Below are 20513 nucleotides of genomic sequence, written 5' to 3' on the forward strand. Positions count from 1 at the left end.
GTTTCTCATCATGGTGTCAATTCTTGGCCGTTAGCTCCATGCTTTGGCAAATAAAAATGGGAAACTTTGGTATTACCATTGGAACATTGTTGGATTCCTCGCCAACAATTGAAAAACAAAAAAGTAATAGCTAACAGATGTGAACTAAGCACACACGATCAAGAACAGTGACAATAAAGATAAAAAAATATTAAAAAGGTGACAATAATGATACTGTCACAGTGACAGCTTATCGTCAAAATCGATTCAAAATAATTCTGTTTGTTATAAATTAAACCCACCAAGAATTCTATGCACTTGATCACTCCACTTGAAAAGAAAATTGCATAGGGAGTTGAAAATGAGTAATATACTTGTACCAATACCATCACCAGCTCCAGCCCCTCTCTTCGATCTACCTTCTGGTTTAGCTTTTGACGAATCTACACCACCATGGATGAGCAAAGCTGATAATGCGTGGCAATTAACAGCAGCAACATTTGTTGGTCTACAGAGTATTCCAGGACTCATGATACTATATGGTGGAGGGGTTAAAAAGAAATGGGCTGTAAACTCGGCATTCATGGTACTCTACGCTTTTGCTTGTGTGCTTTTTTGTTGGGTTACTTGGGGTTACAGGATGTCTTTTGGAACAGAACTTGTACCTTTTTGGGGAAAGGCTAATATTGCCTTGGATCAAAAGTTTCTGTTTGATCAAGCATTTTTTGGCAAGTTTCCTACTGCAACCATGGTGTTTTTCCAATCTGTTTTTGCAGCGATTACTTTGATTTTGATTGCTGGTGCCTTGCTTGGGAGGATGAATTTTTATGCTTGGATGATGTTTGTACCTCTATGGCTAACCTTTTCATATACTTTTGTGGCGTTTAGTATATGGTGTCCTAGTGGTTTTCTTTTCAAGAATGGCCTCATTGATTATTCTGGTGGTTATGTGATTCATTTATCTGCTGGAGTTTCTGGTTTCACAGCTGCCTATTGGGTAACTATCCTTTCCACTCTTGCTTGCTATGCATTACTCTTCACACACATCCTACCCTTTTTTCCTGGTAAACTAGAGTCCGACTTAGAGACCTAACAGCCCTAGCGACAGACTCCATTTCATATTAGTTAAAGCATGTTAGTAATGGTAATCCTATCTTATTTCTAATGTAGCTGCACTTTATTGTAGGTTGGTCCAAGACTGACTAAAGACAGAGAGAGATTTCCTCCAAACAACATCATTCTTATGTTAGCAGGAGCAGGATTGCTGTGGATGGGTTGGACAGGATTTAATGGAGGAGACCCTTATGCAGCAAGTGTCGATGCATCCTTAGCCGTCTTAAACACTCATGTCTGCACTGCTTCTAGCTTGCTTACTTGGCTATTATTGGATGTCGTATATTTTGGCAAAGCTTCTGTTATTGGTGCTGTTCAAGGCATGATCACCGGTTTAGTCTGCATCACTCCTGCTGCTGGTATGTTCATGAACCTAGATTTGCTGCAAAACTACTCTGAAAGCTCTAAATTAATACATGAGTTGAATTTGATCCAGGGGTTGTGCAAGGATGGGCAGCAATACTAATGGGTATATGTTCAGGTTCAATTCCTTGGTTCACCATGATGGTTGTGCACAAGAAATCCGAACTTCTCCAAAAGGTTGATGATACAATGGCTGTTTTACATACTCATGCCATTGCAGGAAGCCTTGGTGGAATCCTGACAGGCCTCTTTGCAGAACCAAGGTTATGTTATTTGTTCTCTGGAACATATGGGCAATATATTGGCCTATTTTATGGTTTTCAAATGGGACAAGTCCATGACGGATTTCGACAAATAGGAATTCAACTTTTGGGAATTATATTTGTCATTCTTGTAAATGTTATATCGACAAGCATAATATGTCTGTTAATTCAACTTGTCGTGCCACTAAGGATGTCTGATGAAGATATGGAGATTGGAGATGAAGCTGTTCATGGAGAAGAAGCTTATGCTATTTGGGGCCATGGAGATAGGCATGAGAATTCTTGGCGTGTGAATTCAGCTAATCCTGAAACTGAATTGCCAGTAACGAGAAGGAAGAATGCAACTGGTCAAGTTGAAATGACATGAGATCTCGTATGCATCTGCTTGGGACAATATAAAATATCGTGCTGAAAGTTGTTTAAATTCTGATCAATTTACTTGTTTTCTCTGGCTTGTATTTTAACACGAAATAAATTTACAATTAAATTAGTTGTTTATTCATATATTGTATAATTATTATTATTTTAATTATAAAATTAAATTAATAGATTTAATTTAGTAAAAATTTTAATATTTATTTATTTACAAAATTTTAAAAAATAATTGCAAACTAACTATTTTTAATTTTTTTTAAACTCTATTAATGCAATAATATAAAAATTATTTTAAAATATATTTATTAACTAATTTTAATATTATATAAATTAATATAATTAATATTACTATTTTTTAGAATTAAAAATATATTATATAGTTAAAAATTAATTTATTATAGAATTTAGTATTGAAAGATGTTATTCTCTAGAATTATAATTATTATATAATTATAAAATAATTTATTAATTAATATATTATTTTTAGAATATAATTAGTATCATTATCTGAGGAAACTGTTTATTAGTTAATATAATATTAAAATATAACTAATATGCTATTTTTTAGGATTAGAGTTAGTGTTTAATTATGAATATAACTTATAAATTAATAGATTAATAGAAAAATTATAAAATTACATATAAGGTTACACATGTCAAAAAAAAATCTTATATATTAAAATTAAACATACATGTGTAAAAATATTAGATCTCAAAAATTAATCTAAACTACTTATTTATTGTCATAGACGCGAATTAAATTATCTTCTTATCACAATGTATTCAATTTTTGAGAAAAATGAAACATTGGTATTCATCGATTGAGATTTCTTAGATTTGGTTGGAGAACTCTATAAAACTCGTGTGGAACTATAAGGTTCGATCTCTACTTCCCTTCTTTGTAATACAAAAAGTTATTATCTAAATTTATACATCGCAACTAATAAATTAATTATATATAATTGATATAATATTTTATTATTAAAAACTAATGGATATATATTGATATTGACTATTCAATATTTTTTTTCAAAAGAAATCAATTAAAATTTCCTTAGAAAGTGAAATAATAATTTTGGTCAAACGTAAAAGAAAAATCAGCGTGCTATACATAAATTTTAAACTATAATAAATTAGTTAATACATGTTAATTGTATTATTTTTTTTATAACATATAAAATTGCTTAAAATTTTATTTTTTATAATTTCTAAATTTATTATGAGCTATAACTTTATTTTATTAATTTTATATGAAATACATGATTTTTAATGTAAAATTTAATTTAAAACTGCTATTATTGATGTGTAATCTAATTGAATTTTGAAATACATGTCAAAATATATATAAACAACTGTAATACAGACAATCTTGTAATTTAAATTTTTAGTTTACAAAATTTTCTTAATTATAAATATATATTATTATAAAAAATATTTATATTTGGCTATATTTTACTTTAATAAGTATTTAATAATATCATTTTATTTTAATAACTTTAAAATTTAATAGCCATAAAATATAATAATAAATAATAAATATAATAAAATAGTGACATTGTATAATTACTAATTTTTTAATTATATTTTAATAAAATATTTAATTATTTTATTTTATTTAGTTAATATTTGATATTAGAATGAATTTAATATTATCATTTTATTTTATTAGTATTATATCATAATAAATTATCATATAACAACATTAAAACTATTTAGGAGGGTGAAGGCATCTTATATATATATATATATATATATAGATTATACTGTTAAACGCATATTAACTATTAATTAATTTATCGGAAATGGAGTTCATTTTCGAAGCCAAGGTTAATCATTGGGGTCCTTTGGAAAACCCATTGGACATGTCCAGCCAAGCCCAGTAATTATATTTGGGCTCCTGTATTTATTACTCATACCCGCCACCGAACAACCAGACAATGGGATACATCAGTAATTTGGAAAGAGCACAGGGTGCAAATCAGGAATTTAACAACGTCAGCTAGAAAGAGCCAAGGCCTAAAAGAAGCTCGTCCTCATTATACACATTAAAAAAGAGTCTAGGTTTTTCTTCATTGCTTTCTGTGGCTCAGCGTTTCTTACAGGTAAACCCTAAGTTCCATTTTATGCCTCATATCTACTGCGTGATTTTACCTTTTAAATCTCTTTCTGCTCTTGCTTTTCGATTTAAAACGTATTATCTGTGCCTATTTTCTAGCATTTGTGATTCTATTTTATTTTCTCCTCTGTAATGCCTCTCAATTTTACTTATCTATGTTGATAGAAGCTCTTAATATTCGATCTGATTGTTTGATTGTTGGGTCGTTATTTGATTTTAAGCATTAGTATTTTCAGGAATCTAGCTAGGGTTTAAGGTTTTCTGTAATTAGTTATGTATGTGTAAATTTCTTTACGTTGTCAATTTCTTTTAGCTTCTTTTTTAAATCTCGGATTTAGCACTTACTGTAGTGATATACTGGTGTTAGTGTACGGGATGTAGCTATTTTAGCTCTTGGTATAAATTAAGGGTATGATTATCATTTTTTGCGATTTTATGCGATAGCGCAATTTCGGATCTACTATGATATGCTTACTCATTGTTTTAGTATAGCTAGCTTTCTAACTTAAGTTGAATTGGAGAAAAATTCAAGTAAACCTTATGTTATTATTTATGGATTTTTTATTTCCTGACTTCGGCTATTTGCTCTTTACAGCTACAGATATAAGTTGGTTGTGGTTTTAGTTGCACATCATATTATTTTATTGGTTATGCTCTCTTGAGCTGCCAAAATGGGGAAAGAAATGGCAAAGAGGAAGAATCCGATGGTTTTTATGGACGTGTCTATTGATGGTGACCCTTTTGAAAGAATGGTTTTTGAGGTAATGTTATTTTAACTTATTTTTAACCAGGTTAAAAATATAGAGAATAGAGTGCATTACTCCTGCATCTATAGGTCTTTTGGTTATTTTTTTTTTTTCATCATTACATAGAGAGTGAATTTTTATTGACTTATTTGGGATCCTTAACTCTGCAGCTTTTCCCTGAATTTGCTCCCAAGATTGTGGAAAATTTCCGTGCACTTTGTACAGGTAACAATATCTAAATTATTTTTATAATAATGCCATGCCTGTAATAGTACTTTTATATACATAATCTTTTCTACTCAATCCATATTGTGATAAATGTTCTCGGCTGCAATGCATGCACAATTTTCAGCTTGTTAACTTTTATTCGTCTTTAATGGTAGAGGTGGGTATTGATTATAGGTCTTCGTATTGCTAATTATTCGCTTATTTCTCTGATACTTTTTGTTCTTTACATCTTCAGGGGAGAAGGGAATTGGTCCTAAAACTGGAAGACCGTTGCACTACAAAGGGTCCTTTTTCCATTGCATCATTAAAGGTTCCATGGCTCAGGTTTGTTGACACGTTTTATATAAATTATAGATGATTCTTACATGGCCTAGTACCAAAATTTTCTTCCATCGTTAGTTTTCTTGTTGAACGTGACTTAGAAGTGGTCGGTCTTTTAGTCAGTTACCCTTGTTTATGCTGTAGGACACAGGGCTGATGATCACGACTGCTTTTCTTGTGATGTAGTTTTAAGGTTGTACTTACTAAGTTGTCCATCCTTAAAATTTACTATGCTTCATAGCGTCCTAAGAAATTATTATTTTCATCCTATATGTTTTTCTGCTTCTCAGTGGACTGATAACTAGATTTATATTGCAGGGTGGCGATTTTGTTAAACGAGACGGTATGTATTCCTTGCTAATTTTGTTGTCATTTATTAATGTAAATACTTTGAATGATTCTAATTGATTTGTTTGGCTCATTTTTTATGTTGCATGGTGCCTGAAGTTGAGAATTAAGTACATAGTGTTGTCAGTGACTATCTTAATTTTTGATTGAAGTTATGAGTGTTGAATAACTATTACATATACTAGATAATTCACAAAATCTTAAGTGAAGAACAGCTATTTAATGTTAATTTTTTTTCTTCAAAAATCTTTATTCTAAACAATTGCAACTTCTAATATGAGTAATTGAATTAACTATAATTTATGTCTGCTCAAGATTCACAAGTTTCAACTTTTAGCTAAATGTGATGGGTTACCTAAGGCAGTGTTATAATTTAAGTTTGTCAGTGATGAAATTGTTTTTTGATTTCACAGGTTTTTCTACAATAATCTTAAGTTCATCGTCTTGTTTTTCCTTTTCCATTTTGCAGGGACTGGTGGAGAGAGCATATATGGGGGAAAGTTTCCTGGTGAGAATCCTACAGATTTTTTCCTTTTCAATTAGTAACTGTAAATCACTAATTATGGTTATACTGTTGGGTTAAAGAAAGAAAGTGGATGGAAATAATAGATCATATACATTAGTAGAACTGTGGGCTTTTCATTCTTTTTCCGGTTTAGATGTGTCATTTTGTTCTCAACTGCATCCAATTGCCAAAATAAGTTCTCATTTCTTCTTCTTTGGTCTTGAGATGTGAACATATTTCTTTTTAGACTTTGTGGAAAAATTGTCCTTTGCAAAATAGTCATTTTGGGAAATAGTGCTGTTTGTTAACTGTCTTTATTGGCATGTGTTCATGACCATTGGAATTATACCTTTGATAATTAATGAAGCAAGTAAAATTTTCCCCCAATTTAATTTAGTGACAAGTGATGTTTGTAACATTGATTTAGATGAATCTCCAAGGCTTAAGCATGACAGTCCTGGTCTTCTGACAATGGCGGTTGCTGATCGGGACACTTTAGGTTCTCAATTTATTATTACATTTAAGGCTAATCATCATCTTGACAGGTTGGTTGTCAATTCCTTGAAATTTGACTACTTTAAGGATTTATATTAAAACTTCCTATGTTTTCTTTTTGTCGATAGCTCTGCAGCGTTTTTTGCCAATTTTGTACGCTATAATCTTTGTTTCTGTGGCATCATATAATAGGAAGTATGTGGCCTTCGGAAAGCTTGTGCAAGGAGATGAAGTACTGAAGAAAATTGAAAGTGCAGGTGATGAAGAAGGGAGACCAATGGTAACAGTGAAAATAATCAATTGTGGTGAATTTAAGGATGGTAAGATTCCTGGAGTCTTCTATCTTTTGCTTTTCCTTTTTTGAGTGTTATAATTCATTTCTTTTACATCTGTTTCTACAGAATAGTTTGTTTATTGTTTCTTCTATCTTCATACTTGTATTGACTATAATTTTGAGGGGGTGGATTCTTTTCCTGAAGTTGTGTCGAATTGTGTATTTTATTTTCTTTAGGTACAGACAAAAAGAGAGTACATAAACTGAAAGTGGGAAAGGATGCTGTGTCTGATTCCAACAGTCATGAAGCTCATAAGAAGGGAAAGCATAAGAAGTCTTCAAGAGAGAGAAAGAAGAAGAGAAGAAGATACTACTCATCTGAGTCAGAGAGCTCATCTGATACTGAAATAGAATCGTCATCGGAAGCTGATAGTGATTCTGACTCATCCATGTCCTCATCTGATATTAGTTCGTCAAGTGATGACAAGCGTAAGAAGCGAAAGAGATCTTCTAAGAGAGATAAGTATAAACGTGGAAAGAGAAGAGATAAACGACGTGATAAAAGGCGAAAAAGACGTGATAAGAGATCTAAACGTAGATCAAGAAGGTAGTTATACAAATTTTACTTTTTACAGAGGTTTTGATGTTCCTTTAGTTTCATATAAGCGCACAAAAGACATTTAAGAAATGAGAATTTTGGTCTTTGATAATGTGCTAATATGCTTTTAGCAGTATAATTTATAGCTTTTATTTATGGCAAGATATGAGAGCTAATTAGCTTAGTTGCTTTCAGTCTTGGAGCCTATTTAGCCTTCAGTCTTGCCCTGTTATACAGTTTAGACATCTTTTCTGTATTGCATAACCTTTTTTCTCTTGTCAGGGGGTCAGATAGTCCTACTGATGCTGAGAGCGAAACTGAAAGCAGCTCTGATGATGATGATCTTTATGCCCGTGTTAAAGATCGGAGGCTTAAAGACCCTTCCCTGAAAACTGGTAATGCTTGAAGTCATCTTATCTGCAATTGTTTTTTTTCCCCTTCTCCAGAGAGATTTCACGCGTTTTGAGCATCTTTTGCTGGTATTTTTTTAGTTCATTGTTTTTTTAGGCTGTACTTGATGCACAATCTTGTGTTCTCATTTTGAGCATAACCTTTTACCCTTATGACTTACTAATCCAATTCAATACTTTTGTTGGTTTCAATATAATTAACAAGAATCAACCTTTGATTATATGTCATCAAAACAAATAAAGTGAAACAATGTTTCCTTCCTTACCATCCTCCCTACCAAATGTAGACTTACTGAATATATGGCTACAACAGAATATGAGTCAGTATAATCCTTCAGATTCTTCTAATATTCATTAATAGTGTTGTTTGTAACCTGGAGTGTTGGGTCCATCACTTAGATTGTTATGCACTATCATATCACGCAATTGTTTTACCATTTGTTTTCTGTACTCTTACAGCTAAGGATCAGTCCCCTATAGTTTTGGAGGAAGAAGCTGCTTCCCTTCCCCATAAAGTAAGGGAAGAACCCAATATACCCGAAAAGGAAGGGGGTGAATCACCAAAGGAAAATGGAGGGCGGCGTAGCAATGGCATTCAGGCAGATGCTACATCTGACAGAAGTGAAGATAGACAACCTGATGTAGTAGATGATCACCCAGGCAAATCTAGGTCTACTTTCCATTCTTCTCACACCTCAGTTATTCCTTTATGCTTACCGATTCATCCAGATCCGGTATTTTATTAAAAGTTAATGAGCAGGAGCCGAAGCATGAGTCCCAAGAGGACCATGAGTAAGAGTATGAGTATTAGTCCCAGGAGGAGTCTGAGCAAGAGCCCAAGTGTTAGTCCGAAGAGAAGCATTAGCAGGAGTCGCAGTGCTAGCAGGAGTCCTCCACAAGTCTCTGGGAGGAGGAGTTTCAGCAGAAGTCCTGCTAGAAATGGGAGCAGCAGGAGTCCAGTTAGAAGTGTCAGCCGAAGTCCAATGAGGGGCAAAAATGCTAGAGATATTAGCCAGAGCCCAGTCAGATCTCATTTCCGGAGAAGCACAAGTAGGAGCCCTGTGAGATCCCGTTCTCGAAGAAGCACAAGCAGGAGTCCTGTAAGATCTCCACCTCAAAGAAGCAAGAGCAGGAGTCCACCTAGAGCACCACCTCGAAGATCAGTTAGCAGAAGCCCAGTTAGATCAGCTCGGAGAGTATTTAGTAGAAGCCCTGTTAGATCTTATCGGAGAAGCACCAGCAGAAGCCCAGTTAGATCCCGGAGAAGCATTAGCAGAAGCTCGGGTAGGGTTCCTTCGAGGAGAAGTGTTAGTAGAAGTCCAGTCAGGGCTCCAAGCAGGAACAATCGCCGTAGCTTTTCAAGGAGCCGTAGCCCTGTCCGAAGGGCAAGATCTCCTCCATCTGATCGTAGAAGTTTGTCAAGAAGTGTTTCCCCTGATGGGTCTCCAAAACGTATTAGAAGAGGGCGTGGTTTCAGTGATAGATACTCTTATGCTCGGCGATACAGAACCCCTTCTCCAGATCGTTCTCCTGTTAGATCATACCGGTATGGCAGAGGTGACCGTGATAGGTAAGCATAGAAATTTCCATGAGTTTTTACTTGTTTTTGTTTCTAGTCTGATTCTTCGTGATTGATGATATGTTTGACTGTAAAGTTCATATTTTGTCAATGCCTATGTCATTTGGTCTCTAACAGGTTGATATTGTGCTTTTAGATATTCAAGTTACAGAAGGTATTCACCAAGGCGTTACAGAAGCCCACTAAGAGGAAGAACTCCTCCCAGGTCTTTCATCTTCTTATGTTTTTCTATTCCAGCATGTTGAGTCTAGAAATGATTGGGGGCTTTCTCCTTCATCCCCTGATCTTAAATCTTTCAGCTCTAGAAACTCTTAAAATGATCCTTATGTTTTATATTTTTGGTCATATGAACTTAATTTCTTCTTTTGGCGCCCTTAGCAGATATAGAGGCAGGAGAAGCAGAACTAGAAGTGCATCTGTATCACGAAGCCCTCGCTACCGTAACCGGCGTTACAGTCCCAGTCGTAGCCCAGTTCGCAGCCGTTCCCCAGTTGATGCACCTAGATCTCGTGCCTCTCCACGAGGTGAGAGGCGAAGGTCTCCTTCTCAAAGCCGGAGCCCATCTGTATCAAAGTCTTCATTAGACTCTCAGTCCCCTAAAAGGCTTAGCAGAGACAGATCAAAGTCTTCATCAGCAAGTCCCCCTTTGAAGAGGGGTTTGGTGTCATATGAAGATGGTTCGCCTGACTCTAGTCAAAGGTGAAAGGAATGTAGTCGAAATGGTGTTTGCACAATTTTAGACTTCTGATAGATATTCACAAGCCCAAGTTTTCTTATGAACTGGGGGGCTTGCGTTTTTTGGCCGACTGGACATAAATTGTTGTTTTTACTAGAGGCTCTGTAGCTGCTTCCAATTTTCATAGTTATGTTTTAGGTTAATTTATGGTGTGTTAGAAGAATTTGCTTTTCTAGTAATAAAAGACTGCACGACTCGAGGATTAGGACGATGACTAAATTTGGTATTTTTTTGTACTGCAAGTTATCACAAGTATTCTCAGCTTGTTAAGAGCTCGGACTGAATTTTATTTGTTGTAAATTTTAGATGCCTTGGAGAAATGGGCCACTGACAATCCAGAATGTGATCAAGAAAGTATTTAACCAGGGAAAGAGAAAAGTAGGGGAGCAAATTTTGTTTAAATAGACCAATGTGGGAGGCATAGCTAACTGTGTGGTCCTTGGGACTGAAACTTGCCACTGTTAAACGTCGTCGGAAAGGCTTTCTCATTTTTTTTTTTTTGGTCTTTTCATCGCAATGTTACAGGTTATTTTGCTAGTTGCACATTAACAAAACGATAATCCTTCAGGTACTGAATAAAAGAACATCCAATAATAAGCAGCTCTTTTTTAACAAAGAAAATAAATTAGTATAAAAGGATAATTCATAGTATTTAAATAGTACCAATTAATTATAATAAGTTATACCATTTTACACTACTATTAATATGATTCAGTATTATCAATTAATTATTTAATTAGTATATCATTTGATCAGTATAAAATTAACAGCCTTAGAATAATTCTCATCTCCACTTATAAAATTTTTGCTATTATGTTGACTTGAGATTGTTAAAATAAAAATATATATTTTTTGATGGTTTGTTAAAATGAAAATATTTTTTTTGTTAAAATAAAAATATTAAACACAATAAAAAAAAAAGAATTACACCTCTAAAGATTAAGTACTTCTATATATTAATCCTGAGTATATAATTTTTTAATTTATAATCAAACTTCACTTTAATATTTTTAACTATTAATATTACCATTTTTAAAAGTATTTTAAAAATAAAATAAATAATTGAAAACTCTTTTCAAGGTTTTCTAAAACGTCTTCAAGAATTTCTGAAGAGTATTTATGAAAAAGGCCCAAACAAAAATATTACACGAGGTGGTGAATTTTGCTTGTAAACTTCCAACTATGTGATCGTCGAAACAATGAATATTAATGGCCAAATCAGAAGAAATGGAGGTTTTTCCAATGCCAGACATCGTTATTTTCTATTCTCCAAAACCTTCTATAATTAATAATTTCCTCTTATCATATTATTCCAAGAAACAGTTTGTGCAAGTCAGCCATTTTGCCTTGGAAGGCCCCTCTGGAGTAGCAGCAGAAACCATGTCAATAGCTAGGTCTCGGGAAACCATTGCTCAATGTGTTTCTGATGCACAATCAGACTCTATTGAGGTTCAACAGAAAGCTCTGCACACCCTAGCTTCCATGACCAAGGTCAGTCCTCACAACAGGAGCTTGGTTGCACAGACAGATGGCGCCATATCTGCCTTTCTCATGCTCACCGAATCTTCATCTCCCATCATTGAAACTCTTGCGCTAGCCATCCTCTTCAACCTCTCTCTAAATCCTGATCTAAAGCAGTCTCTTGCTGACATGGATACTATTAATCTCCTCAATTCAGTAATCGTCTCCTCAAGATCGCTACAATCAAGCAGGTTGGCTTCCTCTTTAGTCTGCAGTTTGGCAATGCTGGACAAGAACAAGGCTAAATTTGGGGTTGCAGGTACTATCCAGATTCTGGTCGATGCTGTTTCAGGACCTCGAGGTCCTGCTACTCACCATCTCCTCAGTTCATTAGCTGAACTCGTACAGTTTCACGGGAATTGCACAGTAGCCGTCCGTTCGGGAGCTGTGGAGGTACTTATCAGGATAGTGGAGAGCACCGGCGGCGAAGATCTAGCAGGAACATCGCTTGCTATTTTGGGACTCCTAGCAAGGTTCGAAGAGGGGCTGAATGCCTTAATAAGAAGCGACCATATCGTGAGTTGCATGGCGGATGTGTTAAAAGGAAGGTGCATGCTGGGCAAAGAAGGGGCAGCTGAGATACTGGTTCGTCTATTCGATGAAAGCGAGGATTGTGTTAGAGATGCTTTGGAGCTGCCAGAATTCTCAACTGTTCTTGCTGATATTTCAGTTAGAGGATCATCAAGGGCTAGAGAGAAAGCTGCGCAGCTCATGAAGAAGATGACAGAGGCTAGCTTGGATCCTTATTTTGATACAAATTCTATGTTTATACAATGGTACTAGAGCATATTACCTTTCTTAGCTTTCAGTTATTGTTTATTTACATTGCCAAAACTAAGAGATGGTGTGATTGTTGCTTTAGTTTCAATTACTATATCTTTAGTTTCAAGAATGACTAATTGAATACTAAGAAAATAATAACAATACAAATCACTAAAGTAATGCATGCCTCATATAAAATAATTATATAAATCATCATATTACTACACTTGTCAATACTTTATTTTCAATTTAAAGATAGCATACCACAAAATGCTCAAAATTATTATACTAATAGTATATGTTAATTATTTATCTAAATCATAAATATATATAAAACATTCAATATTAGAATAACAAATATCTTAAAATAATTAACAAATAAATGAACGTGTCATTATACCATTAAACCCAACTACTAACCTATTTCACTCACTTTTTTCTCTACTCCAATTTAACGCTCTCGTTTTTATTATGTATATAAGTATGTTTTCATATTTTAGTTGGAATGTTCCACTTCTTATTTTCAGGATAAAAAAGAATTTTTATAACCAGTAAATTAAATTACTATATATATATATATATATAAATTTAAGAGTTTCACTCCTAGCAGATTCCTTCATGCTGTAAAGAAAGCTGAGACATGAAATTAGCTTTGCAATTGAAATAGCAGAATAGACTGAGTTACCCTATTGCACAATTGAAGAGGCATGGAATTTGTACTCAATACATAAGACAAAGAACATGTTGGGTGAGTCTGATATTTGTTTTATTCTTCCATTTTACACCGTTCTTCAGAAAATGTTTAATTAAGTTATGATACAACATTAATTATTACTTAATTATTGTTTCAGACTCTAATTAACGATTATTATTTAAGCAAAGGAATGGCATCCCCATATATATATATATATATATATATATAAATTAAGACTTTCCAAAAGCAAAAAAGGAGAAGATTTGCTCTGATCCTATCAAGCATTAATTATAGGAAAAGCTAAAAGATTAAACTGTGATTCCCTTTGTATTAACATATGGGATTAGTTGAAACTCAAAAGCTCAAAAAAGAAAAGAAAAGCTGATGCCCTTAAAAACTCATATCAAATGAAACATTTTCTGAAGTAGCATATCAACTTTAAAATATTAATTCTTTTAAATTAGAACATCAACTTGTCATCTTTATAAAAGAATAACACTATATCTCATTGAAATTTAAAAATATATATTTATTTTATTTAAAAATAAAATAAAGTTAAAATAATAAAATTTTAAAAAATTTTAATATTATATATTATATAGACTTACTAATATAAAATTTATTTATTTATTAAAATTTAATTTAACTATTATGAATTCTATTTAAATTTGATTATATAAAATTTTAAATTAATTTTTATTTCATTAAAAAATACGTAAATAAATTTTATAAATTTTATAGATTTTAACAAAATGTAATATAAATTTCAAATTTATTAATACACCAATTAACATATTTAAAAAAAGAAAAAGAAAATCAATCGAGTGGCTAAGTGTTTTTATGTTTTGTAAAAGAATGAAATCAAAGAATGGCATCAGTGTTTTGATTGCACAACATCCTTGCGTATGACATTGTGACGTTTTATATGTAATATTTAATAAAAAATATTTTAGAAAATAAATAAAATAAAAAGGCATCTCCATATTCCCTGTGCTTTTGGTTTTCTTTTTAAAACTATATCACATATTCACATTGCTCCAGATTTATGTTTGTGTAGTTTAGACGTATTTAATCTTTTTGTATTCCCTTTTTAATATAAGAATAATAATAATATTATTTTAAATATTTTTATTATATAAAAGAAATTAAAAAATAAATATTTACATTTTCCATTGTTAGTCCCAATCCAACCTTCCTTTTATGATAATTATAAAACAATTTATGAACCTTGTAAACTTTAATTTTAACATATTCATATATATTAACTGAAAATTTAATATTGGGTTTTAAAGCTTTAGCTATAGCTAATTCCTTATTTTTCTTTTGGAAAGAGCAATAGCTAATTCTATATGCCTGATTAAAAAGATTGCATCAATCTCAGTAGATCATTTGTATATTAAAAATAAAAAATTATTAAAATTTAAAATATATGATAAAATTGAAGAAAAGAATTATTAAATGTAGAATATAATTTTTAAGAGGGAAACTGCCTGTGTTTGGAGGGCTTTTTGGTCATAAAAGAAAGAGGTAGCAACTTGCAAGAAACACAGAGCGGCTGCTGACACAGTAAGTCGTGGTTTTTTCTGTGTGCTTTGGAGTTTTTTCTCGGGAAAATATGAACAAGCAATAGAAAAAGTAAGGAAGGAAAATAAAAGTGCAAAAGAAAAGCTCAAATGCTTTATGGGTTTTGTTCCACACCAAGGTTTGTACCATAAAGCTTAAACCTTTATACCTTTCACTTTTACTATTAGATCTTCTATTTATATGTTCTACTTTCTTCTTCACTCCTTACTACTGTTCTTGAACGAAAGTACTTCAATTAACCATTTAAAAATGCATGCAAATTTGATGGGTTCTTTTCCTCGTTTCATTGTGCTTTGTATTTTTCGTTTATTGGAAAGGAACTAATGAGAAAATGAAAGGTTCTTTTTATTTTTATTGTATGTTTTTCAAAATGTGGTTAATTATATTCTTGGGTTGTTATAATTGAATTGCTTTACTTGTCCACTGTCCATGAGGAATAAATTCTCTTTCTGTCTGTGCATTGCAACCTGAAGAGTAAGGACTTTGTTTTGTTCATTTTTTTTTTCTGCATTAATGTGCTTTAATTTGTGTGGATTATTCGGTCATAAAAGCTTGCTGCTTTTTTTTCTTTTTTCCCTTATGTTTCTTTGCTAACTTTCTTTATCTATCTCTACTTTTATTGGGTGCCTTTCACTTTCTGATGATTTCTTTAGAAGGTTTCACACAGTGCATAACTGGTGTAAGCAAGAGGTGTTGATGTAGATTGATGGGCTGCATTCTGTTTTCACCTTATAAATAGAGGTGGTCAATTTTGATTATCTTCATTGCAGGAACTCAATCGAAATCATTCATTAATCATTAAGTAGTCCACACTGTAAATCGTTTGGTGGAAGACAATGAGCAACAGTACCTCCGCTATTGGTTCAGGTTAGTCTTTTGTGCCATTCCAATATATTGTATGAGTTCATATATATATTAGTCATCTCTTTGACATGTATGATTGTGAAATTTCAGGAAGTGGAAGTAGCGCGAAGACGTTTGAGTTTGGAAGGACCCATGTGGTCAGGCCAAAAGGACAACACCAGGCAACCATAGTTTGGCTGCACGGCCTTGGAGATAAGGGCTCCAGGTATAAATCAATATATCTTAGCTTTTCTGAGAAAAGATAAAATTCTTGTTGATAGTTTTGTATATGCATGTCCATCTCTGCTTGGTTTCCAGTTTGAAGCTTGGCAAAGAGTTTCATCTCTTTAATTGTCTCAGTAAATTAAATGTTTATTTTATAGTGGTAGATGACCATGGCATTCGTTTGTTTCTTATAGTTTTTCTGGGGTGCATGCATTGACAATTATTAAACTAAGACAGTGGGCTATTATCATCCGTCTATTTTAATGTGTTTATTCCTTCTTCACAAGTAGCATTGGCTGAATTTTATTCCCTTCGCTTTATTTTGAAAAAATGCCTTAAAAAGGGCATGGACTTGTTTGCACCAATAAAACTATGAAAAGGTGTGAATGTCAATGTGTCTTGTCTTGTTCTGGTGGAGAAATTTGGTCTTTAGTTAACTACTTGAACTATGTCTTTTTCTGGAAGATTCTTATGATGTTGATTTGATGGGAGAGAGCAACTATACTATGAGTTGTGTAAAACGTGATTAGTTGTCTTTTTCTTCCATCTTCTCTATTGATCTAAGCTATGTTGGAGCAGCCTGGAGTCCATATTTGGATATGCCAAGGCTTATAATAGGGGACCACTCCTTCTCTAGCTTCATTGACCTTTCAATTTGCAGAAAGTATAATTATTTCCAAATGACATAAAATGAAGCTTAAGTATTTCATTTTCCGTTTCCTATAAAAGGATTACGCAAATCAAGATGAGACATTTCAATTTTCATATAATATGATCTATGGCATTGCTGCTAAGACCTGGTGTTTTGTGGTCCCCCAAAATTTAGAGGTATTTCTCATGATATAATCATCTCTTGAAACTTTTGGAAGTGTCTTACTGAAAACTCTTACAATTGGATGCTTGTTTGTTATTCAAAAAGCTTGGAGGAACTATAGGGTGACTAATAGTTATTCCCATTTATCCTTTGTTTTGCAGCTGGTCCCAGCTCCTGGAAACCCTTCCTCTGCCAAATGTAAGGATGATTGTTATTTAGAATAATATGTAAATAACATGCATCATGGGTTGCCTTAGTACTATGAGAATATATTATTACCAATGAACCATAGAGGTGACATTTCTCTTATGGCTATTATGTGGCAGATTAAATGGATTTGCCCAACTGCTCCAACAAGGCCAGTATCAATATTTGGTGGATTTCCATGCACTGCTTGTAAGAACTCATCGGTCGATTTCTCTATTTTTTTTTGGTTCAAAAAAAAAATAGCTGAAATAAAGTTATTAATGGCCGCAACATTGATTACTTATCTCGTGCTAGACTTACATCACAGCTGGCAAGATTTTCTTTGTATCTGGCCTGAAGAAATTTAATGCTCTATTCATATACCATTTGCTATTATGCTTGTAATGAAGATAATCTGAGTAATATGTGCAAGTTATTTCAGGGTTTGATGTCGCGGATATTTCGGAAGATGCTCCTGATGACTTAGAGGGGCTGGATGCTTCAGCAGCACATGTTGCCAATCTGTTATCAACAGAGCCTGCTGATAGTAAGTACCTTAGAGCTTCAAGTCTCTTGTCCTGGACCTAATACATGCAGGCGTACACATAGAGAAGTTTAGTGCATCAAAATGGTGGAATTTATATGTCCTGGATACTATGTCACTAAAAGGGTTTTGAATTTATATTTTTCCACTTTGACTCTCCATCTTCTGTTTCTGCATAGTGAAAAAGAAGAGCTCAAAACAAGAAAGTTTTTATACGGAGCTCAAAACAAGAAAGTTTTTATACATCTCTTTTCCATTTCTCAGTTCTTTATAGATGTTTCAGGTTTGCTACTCTTATTAACTAGGTTTTCTAAATGGTGGATTGCATCTAGTTTTCCATTTCTTGGGGTTTGTCCCATGATTTGGGTGAGGTGATGCAGTGGTCTTTGCTTCTTAGTCTAGTCAATTGAACATGATCATTTTCCTTTAGAAAACTGCTACAGAGGATGCTTTAAGATAATGTTTTTTTTTCTCATGCCCTTCTACAAGTATGCAGACATCTTTGTCTGATGGTATTTTCATGGCTGAATAGCATTTAAGACAAAGCTAAAGAAATATCTATCAATATTTTCTTAATGAAGTGTCCTCTTGGGATTTGAACTTCCTATGTACTAGAAAAGGATTAGCTGGTCTTATTGCTTTAAATGTATTGATTGATACTTTAAACAATTTGATTTTGAATAATCTCAAAACTCACCAGATTTTACAGGGCTATGAGAGATTTCTATGTATCATATCCTGGAAGTATGTGTTCTTTAATTGCTTAAAAATATTGGCATCTGATTAATGTCTGTTCTTATGCCTAATTTCATTATATACCTTTATATTAAGGTCAGTTTATGTTGCCATGTCGATGCTCAGTAAACTGTTCTGTTCTATGGTATTAACTTCTATTCATTTGTTTTTGTAGTCAAACTTGGTATTGGTGGCTTCAGCATGGGTGCTGCCACTGCTCTTTATTCTGCCACATGTCGCGTTTTAGGACAATATGGAAATGGAAATCTCTATACCATCAGCCCAAGTGCAATTGTTGGTCTAAGTGGCTGGCTTCCATGTTCAAGGTATGGATTTGGAGTTGACTTACACATAAGCAGATCTATTTGCTAAATATGGCTATCCTTCTCTTCCATGTAGTCGAGCAATTTATTCGAAAAACTGCGGTTTTCCTGCAGGTCTTTGAGGAATCGGATGGAAGGGTCGCATGAAGCTGCACGGTCTGCCGCATCCTTGCCCATTCTGCTCTGTCACGGTTTAGGTACTTAGCATTCCCTCTCATTTTTTATTGATATAGCATTTTGGTTGTTGCATTAAACTTGCAGATTTTATTGATACCTCATCTTTCTTTTGTATTCTTGACATGCTCTCTGTCAATTGGACACTTCTGTAGCCTGTTGAGTATGCTTTATCAATCACTTTCAGACTGTGGCTGTGAAAAAGAAAATACCTTGATCATTTGCAGACTCAAATTTGCTTCGCAAAATGGTCTGAGGCTTAAGTATATGGTTATGATTGTTATGCTGAAAGAAAAAGGTTGGAGTCTGCTACAAGTGTCAGCAACTTTAGGGTAATTCATATAGCATAATTTGCTGGCAACTAAGAAGCAAACAGTACAAGGAAAAAAAGCTCCAATTTATTGGCTTCAATCCTTGATAAGGGATAGATAAAAATGGAATATCAAAGTATGCTTCAACCTCCAATGAAAGACTTGACTCGTCATTATAGAGAAGAGAAGCAAAATTTCACTTTTTATCTTCTAATCTTTGTAGAATACTTAAGATCCATGCATAAGGTGTAATCCACACATATACATGATTCATACGTTACATTTTGGCTGCAGGTGATGATGTGGTTGCATATAAGCTTGGAGAGAAATCAGCACAGACATTAAGTTCAGCTGGATTTCGAAATCTTACATTTAAACCCTACAATGGGTATTAATCTTCCTATCTCCTACCTGCAATGAGATATCCTATTTCATACATTATTATTCTTTGCAACTATCTTACAAATGCTAATAATTTGATACAGCCTCGGCCACTATACAATTCCTGCAGAGATGGATGAAGTCTGTAATTGGCTAACCACAAAGTTGGAGCTAGAGGGCTCATGATCATAAAGGTTAAAAAAGGTTGGTGAGGAAACGTGGATACCTAAGTAAATGTACTAGGATTAGACAAGCACTCAGGAGAGTAGATGCTTGGTGTGGGGTATAGGGTATACTGCATGGTTGAATTTATTACTCGTTTTTGGCAGCCAGTTTTGCTTAATAAACTGTTCTGTAATTTTTCTTTCTTCCTTTGATTTTATGGGTTACTCGTAGTTGGATGATATTAAGAGAATGGTGTTACTGTTTGTGGGGAATTATGCTTTAGATGGATAGTATTAGTGGAGAGCGGTAAAGGTCAGATCATTATATCTTGTTCCTCAAATCCAGGGAAGTTTATGAACTATTGAGTAATTACTAATAATTGTATCTGTGGTGATAACTGACATTGGATATGTAATATGATGCATAATAAAAGCTTGACAGGATTTATGTCCGAGTTGCTTTTGTTTATCACTGTTTCCTCTACCCTTTTGATGTTTGGATCGGAATGAAATAATGATAATGTCAAAGCTATACAATGGAACGTTTAGGAGTTGATAGTGCTACTGAGTGGTGTGTCACGCACATGCACTTGTCTTTATTATGCGAGGATTGATATCAGCTTTATGGCGGGCTTCAAGACGAAAGCCCATTTAAGTCCTGATGAGGCTTTTCTTTATCCATGAATTGGGGCGACGTACTAAATCCAACTATCCAGGACCGCTAAAATTAGGCGGGCAAAACAATAACTGTTTCATTTGTACTGAAGCTCAAATACATGTCATATTGTACGAGACAAGACGAA

The 20513-nt window shown here is 33.5% G+C and overlaps 4 protein-coding genes across 9 annotated transcripts; all 4 read left to right on the forward strand.

Moving 5' to 3' along the window:
- The first annotated feature begins 10 nt into the window (after positions 1-10).
- LOC8278567 (ammonium transporter 2 member 5) lies at positions 11-2213 on the forward strand. The gene is made up of 3 exons (XM_002515505.4): positions 11-976; positions 1166-1451; positions 1529-2213. The coding sequence occupies exons 1-3, from the start codon at positions 341-343 to the stop codon at positions 2083-2085; spliced, it is 1479 nt and encodes a 492-aa protein (XP_002515551.1). The 5' UTR covers positions 11-340; the 3' UTR covers positions 2086-2213.
- A 1829-nt stretch (positions 2214-4042) lies between these two features.
- Positions 4043-10721, forward strand: LOC8278566 (peptidyl-prolyl cis-trans isomerase CYP95). 4 transcript variants are annotated; one of them, XM_048372007.1, is made up of 14 exons: positions 4043-4195; positions 4805-4970; positions 5126-5180; positions 5419-5507; positions 5823-5847; positions 6322-6360; positions 6785-6902; positions 7045-7172; positions 7364-7733; positions 8007-8119; positions 8594-8804; positions 8895-9704; positions 9850-9918; positions 10092-10721. In XM_048372007.1, exons 2-14 carry the CDS (start codon positions 4881-4883, stop codon positions 10414-10416), a joined length of 2442 nt encoding a protein of 813 aa, XP_048227964.1. In that variant the 5' UTR covers positions 4043-4195; positions 4805-4880; the 3' UTR covers positions 10417-10721. The 4 variants fall into 4 exon arrangements, with proteins under 4 accessions (XP_048227964.1, XP_048227965.1, XP_048227966.1 ...); XM_048372008.1 differs by having other exon boundaries at positions 10095-10721; XM_048372009.1 differs by having other exon boundaries at positions 9850-9912.
- Positions 10722-11695: 974 nt separating this feature from the next.
- LOC112534124 lies at positions 11696-12815 on the forward strand. The gene has a single exon (XM_025156722.2). The coding sequence runs from the start codon at positions 11830-11832 to the stop codon at positions 12751-12753; it is 924 nt and encodes a 307-aa protein (XP_025012490.1). The 5' UTR covers positions 11696-11829; the 3' UTR covers positions 12754-12815.
- Positions 12816-14928: 2113 nt separating this feature from the next.
- LOC8278564 (acyl-protein thioesterase 2) lies at positions 14929-20179 on the forward strand. Of its 3 annotated transcripts, none has more exons than XM_048372012.1 (10): positions 14929-15128; positions 15664-15877; positions 15965-16079; positions 17054-17090; positions 17219-17288; positions 17521-17625; positions 18533-18683; positions 18795-18877; positions 19460-19553; positions 19651-20179. In XM_048372012.1, exons 2-10 carry the CDS (start codon positions 15847-15849, stop codon positions 19730-19732), a joined length of 768 nt encoding a protein of 255 aa, XP_048227969.1. In that variant the 5' UTR covers positions 14929-15128; positions 15664-15846; the 3' UTR covers positions 19733-20179. The 3 variants fall into 3 exon arrangements, with proteins under 3 accessions (XP_048227969.1, XP_002515548.1, XP_015572465.1); XM_002515502.4 differs by having other exon boundaries at positions 14930-15128; positions 15781-15877; XM_015716979.3 differs by lacking the exon at positions 14929-15128 and adding an exon at positions 15215-15348 and having other exon boundaries at positions 15781-15877.
- Positions 20180-20513: the final 334 nt, after the last annotated feature.

The sequence above is a fragment of the Ricinus communis genome, chromosome 3 (genome assembly GCF_019578655.1).
Source record: "Ricinus communis isolate WT05 ecotype wild-type chromosome 3, ASM1957865v1, whole genome shotgun sequence".
Taxonomy (NCBI): domain Eukaryota; kingdom Viridiplantae; phylum Streptophyta; class Magnoliopsida; order Malpighiales; family Euphorbiaceae; genus Ricinus; species Ricinus communis.